This window comes from Enoplosus armatus, chromosome 4 (assembly GCF_043641665.1).
Source record: "Enoplosus armatus isolate fEnoArm2 chromosome 4, fEnoArm2.hap1, whole genome shotgun sequence".
NCBI lineage: Eukaryota > Metazoa > Chordata > Actinopteri > Centrarchiformes > Enoplosidae > Enoplosus > Enoplosus armatus.
This window is the reverse complement of record NC_092183.1, coordinates 7,873,669-7,891,646: the sequence shown is the minus strand read 5'-3', so window position 1 is coordinate 7,891,646 and position 17,978 is coordinate 7,873,669. Positions and strand designations below refer to the sequence as shown.

Sequence of the window (17,978 nt, the reverse complement as noted above, 5' to 3'; positions counted from 1 at the left end):
CGCTCGCACTGTTTGTTCCTTCTCGGCCGCCGTACGTCATTGTTGACAACAATCATGGCGTCCTCAATGTCACTTCTCGGCTTGGGACGTTTGTCTGTGCTCAATGTCGCTTCTAAATTGGCTCTGAATCCTATCAGGTAATTCAATATTAATTGTTTGTAAATTTTCTATTCGCGTGTGTTACCACGAGTCATTTTGTTTGAAATATTTAACTCTAAGTCGACGAAAGACGAAGCAAGGAGGCCTTATGTCTGGCATGTCACAGGCTAATAAGAGTGAATGTGAGCTAGCCAGCGTGAAAGCATAAAGCATATAAATAAAACATGTTAAATGTTTTCGCTCTTTATTTGGCACAGTATATACGTTTACACACTTAACTACGTTGTTGCTCTCATAGTTAGTCTTTAAAGTGACTATGCTATCAGCTAATCTCAATGTTATCCCGTGTCCTTACAGCACTTGGCTAGTCAGCTAATTAGCTAAGTCTAGGTCTAGCAAGTGTAGCTAGAAATCAGTTCAAGAGCTAACGTAATTAAACGTTTCTCTCTGCTCCACACAACATGGGTTGCATACCATTACTGATATTCGGCGAGGCGGGGACTATTTAATAACAGACTTCACCAGAAAGGCCTGACTGACAGACCCACCACAGCTAACTTCAACGCTACAGCGAACCTTACAGTCAGTTGTGGAGGCTGCACTGGTGGCTGCAAGGAAGCTAACAACTAGCATCAATATAACACATCACAGTTTTTATATTTAGACACAAAGCATAATTTGCAGTAACAGATAGGCCTCTGTTCTGTTCAATTCTATTTTATTCATAATGTGTACACAATGTGCCCTTAATGTTAGGTTAACCTTAGGCATCAGACCCATTATATTTTGTGAGCTGCACACTAGTGCACAAATAACAATGGTTAGATCTCCTGAGGTTACATCTGATCATGGCAATGTTATTGTATGCCTTCTTTTCCTGCACAAATTTGTTGATCTCTGATCTGCCTCTTTTTTGACCTGTTCCCTGTGGTGCTCCAAAACGTTTTCCCACACTGATTAGTAAAGTCTTATCTAATCTTTTCTAATCTCACAAACATTGGTGGCAAGCAAATATAATGTGAAATAGACATTATTCAATCAATAGTTAGGCAGACCACCCTAAAGTCATCTGCTTTTAAACATGTATATAGGTACAGAATAAGAGAGTGCATTATCTGGGGTTGACACTATAACATTTGATACAATGATATGCCAGTAGATACTATCTGTAGGATATCTGGAGTAATAAATACTTTGATACAGCACTGTTATATTTTGGGGCGGAGTAACAGTTGAATTATCATTTTCCAGGCCTGTTTGATGAATGAGATGATCAGTGATTGCCTGCTTGCTTGGCTTTAAATCAACATTGCTATTTTTTTTTATTTGCAGTCCACATAATCTTTAATTTAGATAAAGTATTGGGAAAAGGCACCAATAGCAAGAACATTACTTACAATATTGGCATATTATATTGAGGTACTGACTCAAGAATATTACAGTATTTTCTTTTGTCAGTATCTTTCAGCTTTCACTTAGCATGTGGCCTAGCAGACATCAGTTGGTGTCAGCTGACATGATTTAACATCTTTGATTATGATCATGGATTTATGCATAACCCTGCAATGTATGCTGTTCTTCAAATGGTGATGTTTGCCTGCCTGCCACTATTGAATGGTCCCTTGAAAATTGTATTACATTAGAAAACTTTTTTTTTTCTTTTAACATTTTGGGGAAAAGGCAGATCAATAGTTGAAGAAATAGTTTAACAAATGGCACATGATCCTCATTTGAAGAGTAATAAGAATTATTCAGGGCTCGAACTAAAAACGATTTTAATTTTTGATTGTTCAGCCAATTCTTCTTTGAGTAAATATTTGCTTTGTCAAATATTAAAAGTGACCTTGTAAAATGATGTACTTCATCTGATTTGCAGGCAAAAGCTCCAAGCATTTAATTTGTAATACCATGAAAAGGAAAAGGTTGACAACCACTCTCATTTATGGAGCGGAAACCAACAAATATTTGTTAATTTTACTTGGTAAATGACTAAAACTCATAATAAGTTATCAGAATCTATTTATTTTCAATACATTGACTAAACTTGATGAACCAATCGTTTCAGCACAGAAATGAATTGTACAATATTTTATTCATCCAACCAGATACAATTGTATCTATTATACATTGTAAGTGAGTCTGTCTACAGGCATTCAAGCGATGACTTAAGGATCAGAATATAAAACATTTACACCAGAGGCCATAGTTGTGCTGGTCACAGTGGTGTTCTTGATTTTTTCCCTTTATTTTTTAACCAAAAATATGAAAAAATTTAGGTGAAATTCTTAGTGCAAAAATCATACATTTGAAATAAATGTAAAATTGTGATTATCTGGGAATAATCTGGAATGTGATTATCTGGAGTAGCCCTTCCCTGGCTGAGCCATGATGGCACATTGCTGTTTTGTGACAGGACACGGCTGCACATTCACAAAGAGCTACACAGTCCTCGCCTGACAGTTGACCACAGCCAACATTAAGCACGTCCTGTCATTAGGATGAGAGCGAGAGTCTGCCAGAGATTCACCAGACAGAACTAATATGTGGCGGGGGGGATTCCCTCCTTGTCTCTTCCTTTTCACTGTATCCTCGCCACACCGCTTTCTCCAAGATAGTCCGTGTTTGCAGAGTATAACTTGTTTGCGTAATTTACCTCTTTGTTGATTGTCTGCCTTTCGCGGTTTGTGTGCTTTGCGTGTAATGTCTGTCTAATGGTTTTCAGGTCTACAAGCACATCAACATTGAGGCTGGCAGAGAAACCAGGACAAGACACGCAACTTATTACAGTTGATGAGAAATTGGTAAGGCTCCCTCCCTGTTCAACGGGACACACGGATTGGTGTGTTTCTGATCTACTGTCTTCCAATTACCTTCCTGGAAAAATTGTTTAAAAACTGTCCTAGTCCGCTGCCAAAATGAGCCTGTATTAGTCTGTAGGCTTTTGTAACAATATGATGGTTAGGGCAAATGTTATCATTGGTAGTTCTGTGTGTGCTCACAGCTGCCATTAATCCTCTCTTCGCACTCCTTCCGACATTTGATGACAAGTTATTAAAGAAGTTAGTGCAACTACAGAATAGTTTAATAGTTTAGGTGAAACAATATTTTAACATGACAATGTTTGATGCCACTGAAGATCATATCAGCTTTAATTTAGATTCAAAAAGAAAAAATAATTTGAGGTATAAACCTTTTATGATCATTAATTAATGCATACCCATGTTGTACATCTTATAGTGTCTCCACTGGTCAAAACCACCAGTTACATACAGTACATACAGTCAAGTTACAATGTACAGTTTTTATGGTGGTTTTTGTTTTCTAATATATTGTCCACTCCATATATATCAGTGAGGATACATTAGATAGTGACACCCCTCAGTATAATCCAATGAACATTTTAACCTTGTGTAACCTTGAGCTTTTGGTTTGGTATTTGGTTTTGGTAATATTCTTTTGGAGCAACAGCATTAATAATAAATCAGTTGAGGTCACTTACACATTTCCAGCTCACAGTTTGACAAGTTATATCTACAAACTATGAACTCAAAGAGATTAGAAAATAATAGAGGAAAATGGCGATGAGACGGAATCACTAGTCACCTCAAAATTCAATTTTATTTAGATTTAGGGTGCGATGAGTCGATTACAGAATGAGTTTTGATGGATCCTGATGTGATATCTAAGTATTTGATTTCTATATTGTTTTTTTTACTCTACGGCCACACAACACTAGCATAATTACTAATACAATAGTAAGAGTGAGGTTATTGCTGTTGTGGTGACATATTGCCATAACGTGTCCGTGTATGTCACTTCCGATGTATACAACACTGAGCCTAAACCCAGGTTGTCAGTGACTGAATACTGGCAGTGATCATGTACTGTAACATTTGTGATTTATTTCGCTCTTTCTGAAGTGTGGAAAACTTGATTAAGGGTTCAAGAACAGCAGGTTGAATTGCACACCTTTTATCATCTTCTTAAAAATCCATAATGTTTCCACACTGTCACTTTTAAATTAGAGTGCACGGATTGAAGTTAGTTATCTGTGCTCCACTGACCTCAAGGCAGCTTACATTTGTTAGCATAATCTTTGGTGCTCTTGTTATCTAGTGCAGTTGGAAACTTTTACACCCAACAGAGTGATTTTGTCCAAGATTCATTGTTCTCTTCATCTCTTGTAGCTGAGCTTAAGCTTTTATACTGTGTCTACTCCTTAATGAAAAAAGTACCATAATCGATGCAGCAGAACCAGAAATTATTCTTCCTAAACCTGGCGCCTACATTACCCGCAACTTGACTGTCGACAGTTAGGTTGGAGATTCAGGTGTGTTATGCTAGTAACGGTTAACATAGCCTCAAGTTGCTGGCCTCGAGCAGAGATGATGCACGGGCTACCAAGGTCTGGCTCGTGGTCATTTGCCCCGATCGTAGTTGTCGGTGTTACAAAGACCTTTAAACAGACTTTTATGTGTAAAGAGTTCCCCTACAGAGACTTATGCATTGATGCTAAATTGTTTGAAAGAATTGTGGTGCTTGTAAAAATTATCTTTCCCACCCCTATTAAAAAGGGTTACCACTTTTTATACCCAGCATGTTAGGACAAATAAAGTGTTTGGACAGTAAACATTTGTTGCTTTGACTCGTTACCGTGATTTAGCTTGTGGAATCTGATGCTTGTGGATGTATGTATGTGTACATGCACACAAGAACCATGTTACACAGGAAACCAGGTAACGTGTTTTCATGCACTGTAGTAACCTGGTTACTGTAATTCCAAGTATACGTATCGACAAATAGTCAAAGGTTTAGTGATGGAAACCAGTTTACTAAGACTTAGAGGGGCTATTTTGTCCTACTTTGATCCTGCCCCTCTGCTGATGCAGAAATACTTTCTGTTTTTGTCATTCATGATGATGATTAGTCGACTAATCAACAAGTCGATCAACAGAAATTTTTTTTGTTTTTTTCAAACATTAACTTTTTTTTTACGTTTTGACATGAATTGATAATGAAAATTATCGTTGGTTGCAACCCTACTGGTTATATATGGCCAAGAAATCGTTTCTATTGAAGAAAAATCAGGTTTCTCTAATCCCCTTCCCGGATTACGGTAACCAGATTTCTCAGTTTCTCATATACATGATGTTTATGAAAGAAACTGCAGAAAGCTGACTGTAACCCAATTTCTTAAGTGCATGTAAACGTACGGAATGATAAAATCCTTATGATGCTAAAATGCTGTATTTTTCTCCACTCACCCAGCAGTTGGAAACTACATCGGTAGCTTTGTTTCATGACTTTCCGTGAGAAGGCTTACACTTGTCAAATGGTGTGGCTCGGGCAGGCAGTGTAGCTCCAAAAGCACTTGAAGAGCAGGTTTCAGTTAAAAATGTGTAATCAAATCTAGTTTATAGGTCAACGTCTGACTATGAAGTCATTGTTCAGAATTACCTTTTCATTCAGTTATGTGGTACATGTGTATTTAGCTTTATATGTCATGAGACAAGGTCTTTGGTGCCTCTTTTAATGAAGTGCCAAAGCCTAAACAGTTACAAGCGTGCATTTGAAGTGGCCAAGGTTAGCAATGCACCAACTGTACAAAACAAAGATGGATCTTTTGAAATGAATGCTTTGTCATTAAAAGACGAAGGAGATAGGAGATAACGGAGAAAGAGGGAGTTTGGGGAGAATGTGGGAGTCTGTTGTGGACTTGTTTGGGGGGGGTTTGCTGTGTGTGGGCAGCGTCAGTGCGCTTTTGTTCCAGACCAAAGCTGACCATACTGGCAGACAAACCTTTGGCTGGGCGGAGTGTCTGTCTCTGTCCTCTCAGTAGGGGCCACTGAGAGGAACAGCAGAGGAGAGGAAAAAAAGGGCCTCTAAAAAATGGGGAGGGGGTGAAAGAAAAGAAGCTTGCATGGAAAAAAGTTTGTGAGACACCCTGAGACTCACGAAAAAGACAGTGGCCACTTCAGTGTTGTCGGCCACAGAGGTTCCTTTGTGGCATGCTGTTGCTGGCGACGGCGGGAAGTACTCTAATGCTCACCCAGACAGGCCAAAAAGAGAGGCCCTCAGCTGTTTACAGTACAGTGGTCTCCGTCTCACATGGAAGAGGGCAATGAGAGCACTCTCCCTTTTGGGCATTCAGCGTATGTCAGCACGCTAGTCATTCACCAGGCTGTCAATAAGTGTGAATTGCTTTCTGGTTAGGCCAATCAAACAAAGGTCTCGATCCACTGAGAGGTTATGCTGGGTTCGCACGCTGTCTCTCTCGAGCAGCCCGAGGAGAAAGTGGGTTGCCGCCTGTTCTGTAGTGAACATTTCTGAATAACCTCGTGTAGATGAGGTTGCATTTTGGCCTGGGCAAACGATATTTTGAATTTGCTCCAGAAACTCTGTCTGAATGTTTGTGCGACACTCATTATCTTGTCCTTAGTTCTCATCTGACCAAAAAATGCAAAGCTTACAGGAACTCGCGTCTCTGCAGTTTGTATGGCCATCTCTATTACAGGCGAATTTAAGATATGAAGGGCAAGAATATCCTGCAGGTCAAAAATATGAACTAATCCTGTGAAGAGGATTTTAATGGCATTTGTGAACAATTTTGCTGGAGGCTGCCGACAGAAACAACTTGTCATTAAAGCAGCTATAACCAATGTTTTTCTAATAACAACGGATCAAAAGACTATGTTTAATGTGACAGATGTTGCTCGTAGTGATACATCCACATCTAAGTATCACCCAACTGCATTTCTGAGCTTTAAAGCGTCTTTCAGCTCATTGTTTTGGTTTTTATGGCTTGCAACTTTACAGTCACTCTCACAGCTGTCATCAGTTTCGTTTTCAGCAGTGATAGGCAGCTGTTTTCAGAAAAAAAAGCTCTAAAACCCCACTGTACACGACCTGTCCAGCAGCAAACGGAAGACAGACAGAAGTTAGCAACTAGCTGGTGAACATAGTGGAGCATTTAGCAGCTAAAGAGCCAGATATTTCCCTCAGAAGTTAGTGGAGACGAAAACCAAACTAAAAGACTGAATATTGGATTTACATTGGCCAAGTGGACAGAAACACTAATCCAAATTAAAGATGTTAGTCCGTATCTGATGGCTGTGTTTGCATACAAATTTGCCATATGAACTTATAAGGTGATAATATGTTAGTGTTGTTTTCACAGATTGTTTCCACTGCCCCTAAGTGATGATAAAAATCAGTAATTTCAGGTTTAAAGTAATTTTTCAAATAAAAACACCAAACATTCCCTAGTTTTCTGAGGATTTACTGCTTTTGTTTGTCTTACGTGATTGTAAATTGAGTATCTTGAACTGTTGGAAGGACAAAACACACAATGTGAGGATGTCACCTCAGGCTTTAGGAAATTGTAATTTTATTACTATTTTCTGACATTTTATGAAGCGAACAATTTATTGATTATAAAGACCATAATCGGCAGATTTAATCATGAAAACAATCGTTTGTTGCAGCCACACTGCAGATCTTGGCTGCTTTCATCTCTCTCCTTGTATTTAACAGCTGACAAAAATGAAAAACCTGCCTAAAGTTGTCTGAATGTCAGAAATAATGCCAAATAGACAGACCTGCGTGATGGAGCTCCAGTGCCCAAAGCTGTTCCCTAGAGTGCCCATGCCGACCTGCTTTTGTTTGTAATTACTGTTTGATTAAGCATGCTGGGCAGCTCCCAGAGTCCGGCTGGCTGGCCACTGATACACAGCTTTACACGGAATGTCTGCGACCTCCCTCAATTAGAGTCAGGCCTTTGCTTCACTCTCTGGCCCTCTGCAGAAACAACTGCGGTTATAACCTTCGCAGCTGCTTCAATATGCGATAATACAATATCTCCCACTTATGTCTGGGAGTGTCTGAGCGTCTACTCCTGCTTCAGCCGTGGCCAAGTGCACTCCCTCTCTCCACATAAAGACAACACCATAATCTTAAAGCGCTTGTGAAGCCTTGTTATAGAGTTCTCTAAAGGCACTAGGGTTTTATGAGACAGAGGAGGACAGTTATTAGAGTCCAAGGAATTGAGGGGGAAGGAGGGAGGAAGACGGGGAGACTTTAAAATGGGTAGGACCATTTGATGCTTGACATGTTGAGTTTGCTAATTTGAAATCTCTGGTTTCTTGTGAATTTAGAGTGCAGCGCTTGCTTGGCAAGTAGCGTCACATCTGGACAAAATATGTGGGTTTTGATTGGGGCAAGGTACTTGAGTGTAAAGGCAGGTTGTTGGTTGTTTTGAAAGAGCTAAATTGAAATTGAAAGATTCTGAGTCTGTCGGTGAAGATTTATCATCCAGAGGTATCAGAAAATTCCCTGATACGAAGGTCACTCAGAGGAAGCCGGTTAACACAAGATCATCTCAGTGCACCGTTACGGCTATTCAATCGGACACGCCAATTTGCTCAATGACACTTGAGAACTCCATTTCCGCCCAATTTAATGTGTTTTGAGAGGGTTATTGGGCAAAGTACTCTCAACCACTGGACCTCAAGAATGTATTTGCTTTCACATTTTGAAATTGCAAGAAAATCATCATGTAGGACGACAAAGACACAGAACCACAGTAAAAATCCAGCTGTCCCAACTATGAGGATATATTTAGCACAAGCAGTTTAAGTCTGCAGTACAGGGGTGTATATTCTCTAAGCCGGTCTAGCCTCAGACACAGAGTGACCTACAGTGGAGCAGACCACATTCACCACCCCACCCCCCCCTTTCTCTCCCTCTCATCCTCCTCTCCCACCCTTCCTCCCTCCTTCGCACATAGACAACTTAAGTGTCTGTTTTGTCTGGTTGCCCTCTTATATGGCGCGCTTATGCAAAAAAAATCTCTCGGCTCAAGTTTGGAGTAGTGGGTCAGAGGATGTTGGTGTTTGAAGAGTGCCAGACAAGAGGCTTTATTATGTATCATCCACTAAATAGTATTTCATTTATTAACACTCTCTTCCATAGAGACTAAGCCTCTTAAGAGGACTCCTCAGCCCTGTCAGCGCTGGGTAGTTTTAGGAAGTGTCTAGCTGCTAAGTGTTGTGTTTACAGAGCGGATAAAAAAGGCTTGCTACTGCTGTTTGCCTACACTTACATTCATTCATTAGTTGTAAACTAGCAGCTCTTTTTCTAGTTTTACAAACTTGTTTTTGTGTCTTGCACTATCATCAAGTCTGGTTTGTTTTTTGTCTCTTAGTCTATTTATTGTAGGTTAGTATAACAAAAAGCTAACATAATAATCCCTAACATGATTTGTGTTGTATTTTCAAATATATTTTCATATATATTTTCATAACGTGTGTACTAGAGTTGGAGCAATGAGTCTATTAATTAGTCATAACAGAAAACCCATCGGCAACTTTGATAATGGATCAATTGTTTATGTCATTTTTTAAGTAAAAAATGCCAAAAATTCTCTGGTTCCAGCTTCTCAAATGTGAATATTTTTAATCTTTCTTACTCGTCAATGATGTATACTGAATATCATGTTGGTTTTGGGAACAAGACATTTTGTGACGTCACAGTGGGCTCTGGAAAGCGTTTTGCTATTTGCTGACATCCTATAGACCAAACGATTAATCGACTAATTGAGAAAATAATTGGTAGATACAGCCTTAATGTGCACTACTACATAACGCGTACCATTGATACACTGTTTTAGGGCTGCAATGGGGACGTCTTCATATTCCTTGTTTTGTCCGACTAACAGTTAAAAACTCTAAGATATTCAGGTTACAATGATATAAAACAGAGAAAAGCAGCACATCCTCAAGCTGAAACCTGAGAATGTTTGGCATTTTTGCCCAATAAATGATAATATTTTTGGGTTATTTATAAAGAATTGTACTAGAAGATATTTCAACTGGTGTTTTTGAGATGCGGTACAGCACACAAACAAGTGTGTCTGCATCCGACATATTCATAAATGACCTCTCTTTCCGTTCCATACCGGTATGTGTAATGTGAGATTCGAGATGACCCTCATGCCAGCTGCTTCTCGTTCCTCCATGTTGAACCACTCCCACACATGAGCAAGCAACATAATATTTGTTTCTATTAGAGACTCCCCCTATGTCCAATCAGTAATTGGCACGCTTTCTCCTCTTCAAAGACGTCTGAAGGTGGGAACCGGCGGAGGCTGATGAGTGAGGCTCTTGGTCTGGGTGTGGGCTGGCCAGTGGGGGGTTAAGGGTGATGTGTTTGGGCTTTCACCACATGCTGACTCAACATGATTCAGCTCGGCTGACCTTATGACCCCCTCCTGGCTGCTGAGCTGCAGTTTTGGCATACGCGTGTTCGTGCTATGATAGGCTGGACTGTACTTGTGTCATGGCTGTCACTGTGTCCACCATTACCCATAACAATGTGGAAGGAGTGACGCTAGAAATGTTTTGTCTGAGCCAGTCATGCACTGACATCCTTTATTTATAAATTTGTTTGTCTGTTTGGTTACTGTACTAACAGGAAAATACAGTCTGCACCTCAGTTTACATTTGTAAACCCTAACAAGTCTTAAGAATAAGAACGTCGTCACCAGTGTGTTTGGACAATTTCACCCTGTATCTGGGCCTTTTTTCTAGGATAAAAATACACAAGACTGCAACTAATTATTATTATTATTATTATTATATTGTCGATTAATCTGTTTATTTGGTTTTCAATTCACTATTATTTGGTTTGTCTGTGAAATGTCAGAAAATAGTGAAAAATGTCCCAAAACCCAAAGATATTCAGTTTCCTGTGCTGTTAAAGCAGCAAATCCTCACATTGGAGAAGCTAGTACCAGATAATGTTTGATGCTTTTGCTTCATTAAATGACTTAAACACTTAGTCAAACATGTTGTTTCTACTGTCAATATAGTAACTTCATGTTTTGTCTCACATAGTCTCACTTCCCTGGTTTATTGAAGAGTGGATCATTTTCACATCTCATAATTAAGCCTTCCAGGATCATTGTAAGAACAGATGTGAATTTCCTTTTTTATGGTTTATTTTAGGTTTAAAATAAGCCTCTCTTTCTAAATAGGCACATAGGGAGTATCAAGTGATTCAGTGAAAAAGTCAGGGCTATTCAGTTCACTGAGTGAATGAACAGTAATGTGCTCAGAAGACAAGGTCCTTATACTCATCTCTTTTCAAGTCCTCGTCTACGTTTTGCCAAACCTCAGGACGCTCCAGTATGAACCGCCATCCAACCCTTCGCATGCAATTGATATTTTCATCAAAATGTTCTTGTGATTTGTGTTTCTTTATCTAATCATTTTCTCAAAGATGCATCCAAAAGTGAGATCTTTTCTTACTGGCAAACCACTTCTTAAGTGCAGGAAATGTGACCATTCACCTGCAAATCATCTGAAACTGGGCAAGATGTGCTAAATGATATGGGGACAGCAGTGGCTGGAGGACAGTTTAAGAGTCCAGTGAAGGACACATACACTTATAGAAGAAGATGCTCTCTCTCAGCCTGGTTTCTTCCCACCACATCTCCAATTTCTTTCAGTGATTCAATGTGGTCTGGTGTTGTGCTCACTGACAGCTGTTTCCCTGGTTTGAAAAGCGAGAGCCAATCAGAGTTTTGTAGGTGGGGTTAAGAATACGGACGTCGCCCTTGTGTGCCAGAACCAGAAAAATGGCTGCAATATTTTTGACAAGCTTGCATGAGATCGACGCAGCTATACAGGTTGCTGGAGGTCGACGTACAGAAATAACAGCTCTTAAAGGAATAGTACTTTATGCTGGTTGCCTGGCAACCTCACAGTGACTACAGGAAGTCACTGCTCCCAGCCAAGAAAAAGGCCATCACAAAACTCCCTGTAAAAACTTGTTGTTTTTACACTTTGGTGGTTTGGTTTTAACAAATGAGATGTAACTTGTTAGTTAATTAGAGCCAGGCGAGCTGTGTCCAGTCTTTATGCTAAGCTTAGGTAACCATTTCCTGGCTGTAGTTTTAAGTTTAACGGCCAAGGTCAGTGGTATTGATCTTCTTATGTAACTGTAGTCTAGAAAGCCCATGAGAGCATTTCACAAAATGTCGGACTGTGCCTTTAAATCAGCACATTTTTTTGATGTGATGGTACAAATATGTCACCCACTGCTTATTGGTTAGGGTAAAATAACAACCCAAAGAGAAAAGGCTGTTATAGACATGAATATGAAACGAAAAGGCAATTCAGTCTAATTATCGGGCTAGCATCCTCTTATTGTTTGCCAAACATTTTAAATGGATTCTACCGAGAGGAATAAGATAGACATCACAACTTGTCAATTTAAAAACTTAAAATCAGTTCAATTGATTTTCATGATCTACACCGGAGCTTACAACAGTATAACAGTGTCCTTCATATAACAGTATGAAGGACACTTATTTTGCGTTCACATTAGTCTGACTACAGTTTCCACAAATGTTTTGATTTAGAGGCTTTTTGCACCTCAACTCCCCACAAGAAAACTATTCTTTACACTATTCTTTTTACTGTTCTTGCTTTTTGATATGTCGTTATTTCCTTTAGTTTTGCCACTTTGAACCTTGTTTACACAGAAATCTCCCATCCCAGGTCTCTGTTGGAGCATTAGGGGTACCGGCTTTCAGCATTCTGGTGGGCCCAGCGGCCCCACAGCAACAAGCCCCTATGCTCTTTATTTGGCACGTAGCCTGGAGGTGTCAGAAATATCGACACGCTTTCACGTGACGGAGACTTTGCCAGCCTTTTTCCCCCCTTTCTTAAGCCCGGCATTCTGCCTGCCCAGCCAGGTATTGTAGGGCCCCGTGAAGGCCCTGTGAATAGTGTCAAACTTGATAGTTCTCATTTTGCTTCCTGTACATGGCAGAAGAAAAAGTGCCCACCGTGTGGGTTTTCCTTTTGTGATGGCCCTCTCTAGTCTTCCTGGGAACACACCACATTCCAGCCACAATCATTCCCTTTGTGAATCCGGGTATTGTGGGTGAGTCTGTTATGCCGATAACCCTCCTAGCTTTCAGTGTAATGCATGCAAGTATCATAGAAGTCTAGACTCGTATTTTTGCAAACAATGCCAGATAATGAGCAGAGTGTTTTCAGTGATTTGGCAGAGCTTTTGTTTTGACACATCCTCCCTCATTCATGAAGGACCTTTTGTGCTCATCCACGCCTAAGATGTGATTTAAGGTCTGCTACATCTGGACAAATTATTGCACCAGTTTACCATACATGGGCCTCATGTGTCAGTTATGGTTTATGTAACGTACATACGCCTAACCATAGTCTGGCCTGCTAATCCCAAGGGTATAATTTCTAATACGTCTCGGAGAAGGATTTTCATGCATCTATCCCCCCAGAACAGACCAGACCGCAGAACTAAATGCTAAATGTTTCTGACTGCAAATTTGATTTACCTCAACTCAAAAGGTACTTTTTGTACATGATTTTTTTCCCCCTCGATTCACAACTCCAAATGTGTTGTGGTCCACTGTGTACAAAGTATTTTAATAGTTCTTGTCTTTTCTCCAAAAATCTCAGGAAGTTTTTCTTACCTCTCGCTTTTGGAGTACAGATCTTTTGAACATTATCCACTGAAAATAAAAACGTATATCCTGCAGAAAGCTACGTTTTAAAACACTTTTGATCACCTGCTGCAGGCTCCAAGATGGGGGAAGAAAACCTGGCATCTCATTGTGTTGCTCTCTCACACTGTCCTGTGTGTTATTGTGTCATGAGCTGTCCACCATTACCCCCTTTGGGTGAAGAGAACATGTTTTCTTCCTCTCTGTGACAAGAAGGAATTGTTAAGGTTAAGTAGATGGGGCAGCCGGAAATAATTACCAAGCACTTGTGAAGTTTTTTTCCCCCCTTTGTTCGTCCTTTCCCTTTCATTTTAACAATCTTTTCAAAGTGCAGATCTTGTTTATGATTAAATTCAGTCTGCTCTTGCCTCTGAGCATGGCAAAAGATGTTTCACTGAAACGAGCAGTAGTTTAGCAGTTGGACCTGTAATTTACTAGGCTTAAATACCATTGGAAGCTCCTTTGCCAAAGGAAAGGCGGGCTTTTGTGTGGAGTTCATGCAAAACGACCCCCTTTCTACAAATCAACTGGCAGATGACAGACAATGATGAAAATTTGATTCTTTGAAGTTGTAATGGCCATTGAAATGTGTAAAATTCTTGTATTGAAAGGAGAGCGCCCTGGAAAGCCCTCAGTCTTGGGTGGCTGGTGCCTGCGTGCTGGGAGGTTCGTCTGTGTTTTGTCGCCGACTTCCCATTGCTTGTTTGCTAATTCCCTGAAGAATTGGACCAGATCCTTGATAGGAGCTTGAAGGGGCTCCAGTTGCTCAGGAATATGCATTTAGTACGCCCCAAAGGCCCCTCCTCCTCCTCTTGTCGCGCTGGCCTACTTTCTGATGGTCTGGAATAAATCACCTCAAGTATTAGGCATTAATTTCACCCACCTCAATGCAAAAGAGTATGAATAACAGCATAAAGATGGCTGTTATATTCTTCTTATTCTGTTGTCCTTTGACTCAGTGTTCACCTATGCACATATGCAAGCTATGGCTTTTGTTTTCATAATGCTGTTCTGCAGATGTATTAAAATTGTACACAAATCTAAAGTCTAAAAATCAAAACTGTGAATTACTGAACTGTTGCCTGAGAGAAGTACTCAGCCCACTGAACACTGTTGGACATTTACAAGAAACATATCAATAAAAAAAGAAAAATTCAGTTAAAGCTCAGGAAAGATTCATATGTTGTGCCGGCGGAGACAGAAATGCCCACAGAGTGAACATCGGATCACAAAAACCATAAAAATACAATCCAAACTTTTAGTTTATTTTACGGTGCTTATAAAACGTGTTCGCTCCTTGGATGTTTTATTGCTTTTCTGTCACTGAAGATGTACTTGAGCTATTTTTGACCCCGATATTTAAAAGTGAAAATAAATCTCTACAGATTGATGCGAAGTACAAAAATATAAAAACATAAAGTACTTTTTATAGGCACTCAACATTTTCCTAACCCCATTTTTCTGACACCAAGAACATGTTGTCAGAGCTTAAAGTTGTATTTTTTAACACCTGCAGGCTAACTTTCAGATGACCTTTCTCAACACACGCATATATCTTCTGTGCAGGGAGAGAAAAAGACATCAGTTACCAAGTCAAATGAAAGTCAGATTTGTTCTGGACGACCGCTGGCTGGTCTGCAACCAAAAAAATGTCAATTTGTTATTTTCATACACATGGTAGCATAAATTGGATTTAGTTTTGACTGCTCAGTTGAACCTTCTTCTAAGTTCCATGTTTTGTTGCTTAGAAAAGTGGCTGCACTGATTAATTCTCCATAAATCATTTACTAATGATTTTACATAATGAATTTACTGGCCAATGTGTTACTGAGTTTTTAAAAAATTTAATTCAGTTGTTTACCTCCATGTTTGCAAATCAGTATGGGATTGTTATTGAGTTTGATCAAATGAGGTCAAACTTGATTATTGTACTTTTCTATAAATTATTATTATGACTTTTCTATTGGATAACTACAGTATATATAGGTTTAAATAGTTGTAGTTCCTGTATTCTCCAGTCTGAAATTCACATTAACTCTGTTATTTACAGTAGGATGTGCTTTCTTTCCGTCTGTCTCTCAGGACATCACCAGTGTGACAGGGGTCCCAGAGGAGCACATCAAAACACGCAAGGTTCACATCTTTGTGCCGGCCAAAACGGCCATGCAGTCGGGAGTCAACAGCACCAAAAAGTGGAAGATGGACTTTGACACCAGAGAGCGCTGGGAGAACCCGCTGATGGGCTGGTCCTCAAGGTGAGAACCTCCTACCTGCACCTGCCAATTTCTACAGCTCAGAAACTGAAATGAGATTAGTTTTCTTTTCTGTGTTGTCATTCTTTTCATAATTATATTAATAGGGAATTGCATTACTTTTTGTTTCAAGTTAACTTAATTAATACAGCTTCAAAGCATTTTACAATGTATATGTGTAACATACGACACCCTCCATCCTTAGACCCTCGGTGTAATGTTTGTTTCTTTTGGATCATAAAACGTTTGATTTCTGCCTCCGATGATGTGACTATTATGCGGCTAACGGCTCTTTCTGCCTTTCAGTGGGGATCCCTTGTCCAACATGATGCTCACTTTCTCTTCCAAGGAAGATGCCATCGCTTTTGCTGAGAAAAATGGTACGAAAAAATCTTTGTAATGACACACACCATCTCTTGGAGTTTTACCAAAATGTAATCAGTGGAATGAACAGACTGTACAGACAGTAAGCTAAATTTTAAATGAACACATTTTAAGTAAATGGAAAGATATTTGACGACTATTAGTTGTAAGTTACAGTTGTTAGGAGGAGGATTGGGATGCTGATAACAAGTGAAGTGGTTGCCAGTTTTGCTGCATTGACTGCATCAGAGAGGGATTTGCTCTGTGCAGCACTAACTAGATTTAATCTGGATCAATGTGCACTTTGATTCAATCTAAAACAGAGTTAATGTGAAGTATCACTGCAGCACTTGACCATCCTGAATGGTAACTGAAAGCTTTCGTTTTAGTTTTTAACAAGCATATTATTTCACCAGTCACGCTTATGTGGTTTTTATTATAAATGATATACATAATATAATTTAATATAATAATGCATACAGTGTATTTAGTGTACATTAATGGATAAGCGTTACATTGCATATGTGAGAAACTCAATTCTGGAAATGAGGCATGAAAAGCTGGATAACAGAACCGTCGATATGCTGCAGTTTATAAATCAGTAAGCACATTCTTGAAGATAAACTCAACTCTTTTTAGTCTAGCAAAGACCGCCATACGCTTTGGATATCGGCAATGTTGGGTTTTTCAAAGCTTATTAAACCTTTCAAACCAGGATCATCATCAGGTGATAGTGATGGTAGTAAAACCTGTTAAAATACCTTTACGGCAACAAACGTGTGGGCCTCATAACAAATCAAGTGATAAAACATGAAGAGAATACTTTTGAAGATCTTTCAAAGCAGTCCAGTGTTGGTTAAAGGTAAACATGGTTGATGTAGTTTTCTGTCTTGCAACAGAAAGTTCACTTCGACTCAGAGACCTGAACCATCTGGGAAAGTTTGTTGAAACTAAGCAAGGGAAACTGGCTTACTCTGTTTATTGCACCATGAATGTGATTAGTGCAGTTCTGACAACACACAGCCTGTTGATGTCTACAGAACACCTCATTGTGGTTGGAACTCGCCCAAAGTGAATATACGTCCATCACTTAACTCTGATGTTTTTTCCTTCAGGTTGGAGCTACGATGTAACTGAGAAGAGGAGCTCAAAGCCCCGGGTGAAATCCTACGGATCAAACTTCTCCTGGGACAAGAGGACCAGGAGGTCTGCTAAGTAAACTGAAGACACCCATCTGTTACTTGGCTTGCCCTCAGTTTGTCCCGGACCTGTATCATTCTTGTCAATAAATGCATAACTATATATGTGTGAACTAAACATTTGGGTCATTATCGCTTTATTCTTCAAACATTCACCTCATTACTGACTACCTAACGCAGTCCACTCGATTAATGAAGCGCTTGATCTCCGGGTCGAGTTGTGCAACAGCAAAACAAAGGGGAACATATTATTACAATTAGAACCTGTTTAAACTCAGGCATAAATACATCTGAAGGCCAAAACCAGTGACATTTTTCCTGCGTGAGTGTTTGTTTCCATCGTTTTTACCTGAATTGTTTCAGTGTTTGGTGAGCAGCACAACTGGAATTTAAATAGAAACTTGGAACAGGTTTTTTTCACTGCAACATCTGTGCAGTGAGGTTACTGTGTCTTTTTATGAGCATTATTCAAAAATGTTCACCTACCACTACCTTTTTGATGAGACCTGGGACACCAAC

General features: G+C 39.6%; 1 protein-coding gene across 1 annotated transcript; it reads left to right on the top strand.

Moving 5' to 3' along the window:
- The first annotated feature begins 34 nt into the window (after nucleotides 1-34).
- ndufs4 (NADH:ubiquinone oxidoreductase subunit S4) lies at nucleotides 35-17,577 on the top strand. Its single transcript, XM_070904629.1, has 5 exons — nucleotides 35-137; nucleotides 2,822-2,900; nucleotides 15,728-15,900; nucleotides 16,204-16,277; nucleotides 17,376-17,577. The coding sequence occupies exons 1-5, from the start codon at nucleotides 55-57 to the stop codon at nucleotides 17,477-17,479; spliced, it is 513 nt and encodes a 170-aa protein (XP_070760730.1). The 5' UTR covers nucleotides 35-54; the 3' UTR covers nucleotides 17,480-17,577.
- The last annotated feature ends 401 nt before the right edge of the window (nucleotides 17,578-17,978 follow it).

What these genes read in the sequence shown, in the direction of transcription:
- ndufs4 (XM_070904629.1), top strand. Translation starts at nt 55, where the DNA reads ATGGCGTCCTCAATGTCACTTCTCGGCTTGGGACGTTTGTCTGTGCTC. An exon ending in TTGGCTCTGAATCCTATCAG is followed by an intron (nt 138 to 2,821) that starts GTAATTCAATAT and finishes AATGGTTTTCAG; the next exon opens with GTCTACAAGCACATCAACAT. An exon ending in CGCTTTTGCTGAGAAAAATG is followed by an intron (nt 16,278 to 17,375) that starts GTACGAAAAAAT and finishes TTTTTCCTTCAG; the next exon opens with GTTGGAGCTACGATGTAACT.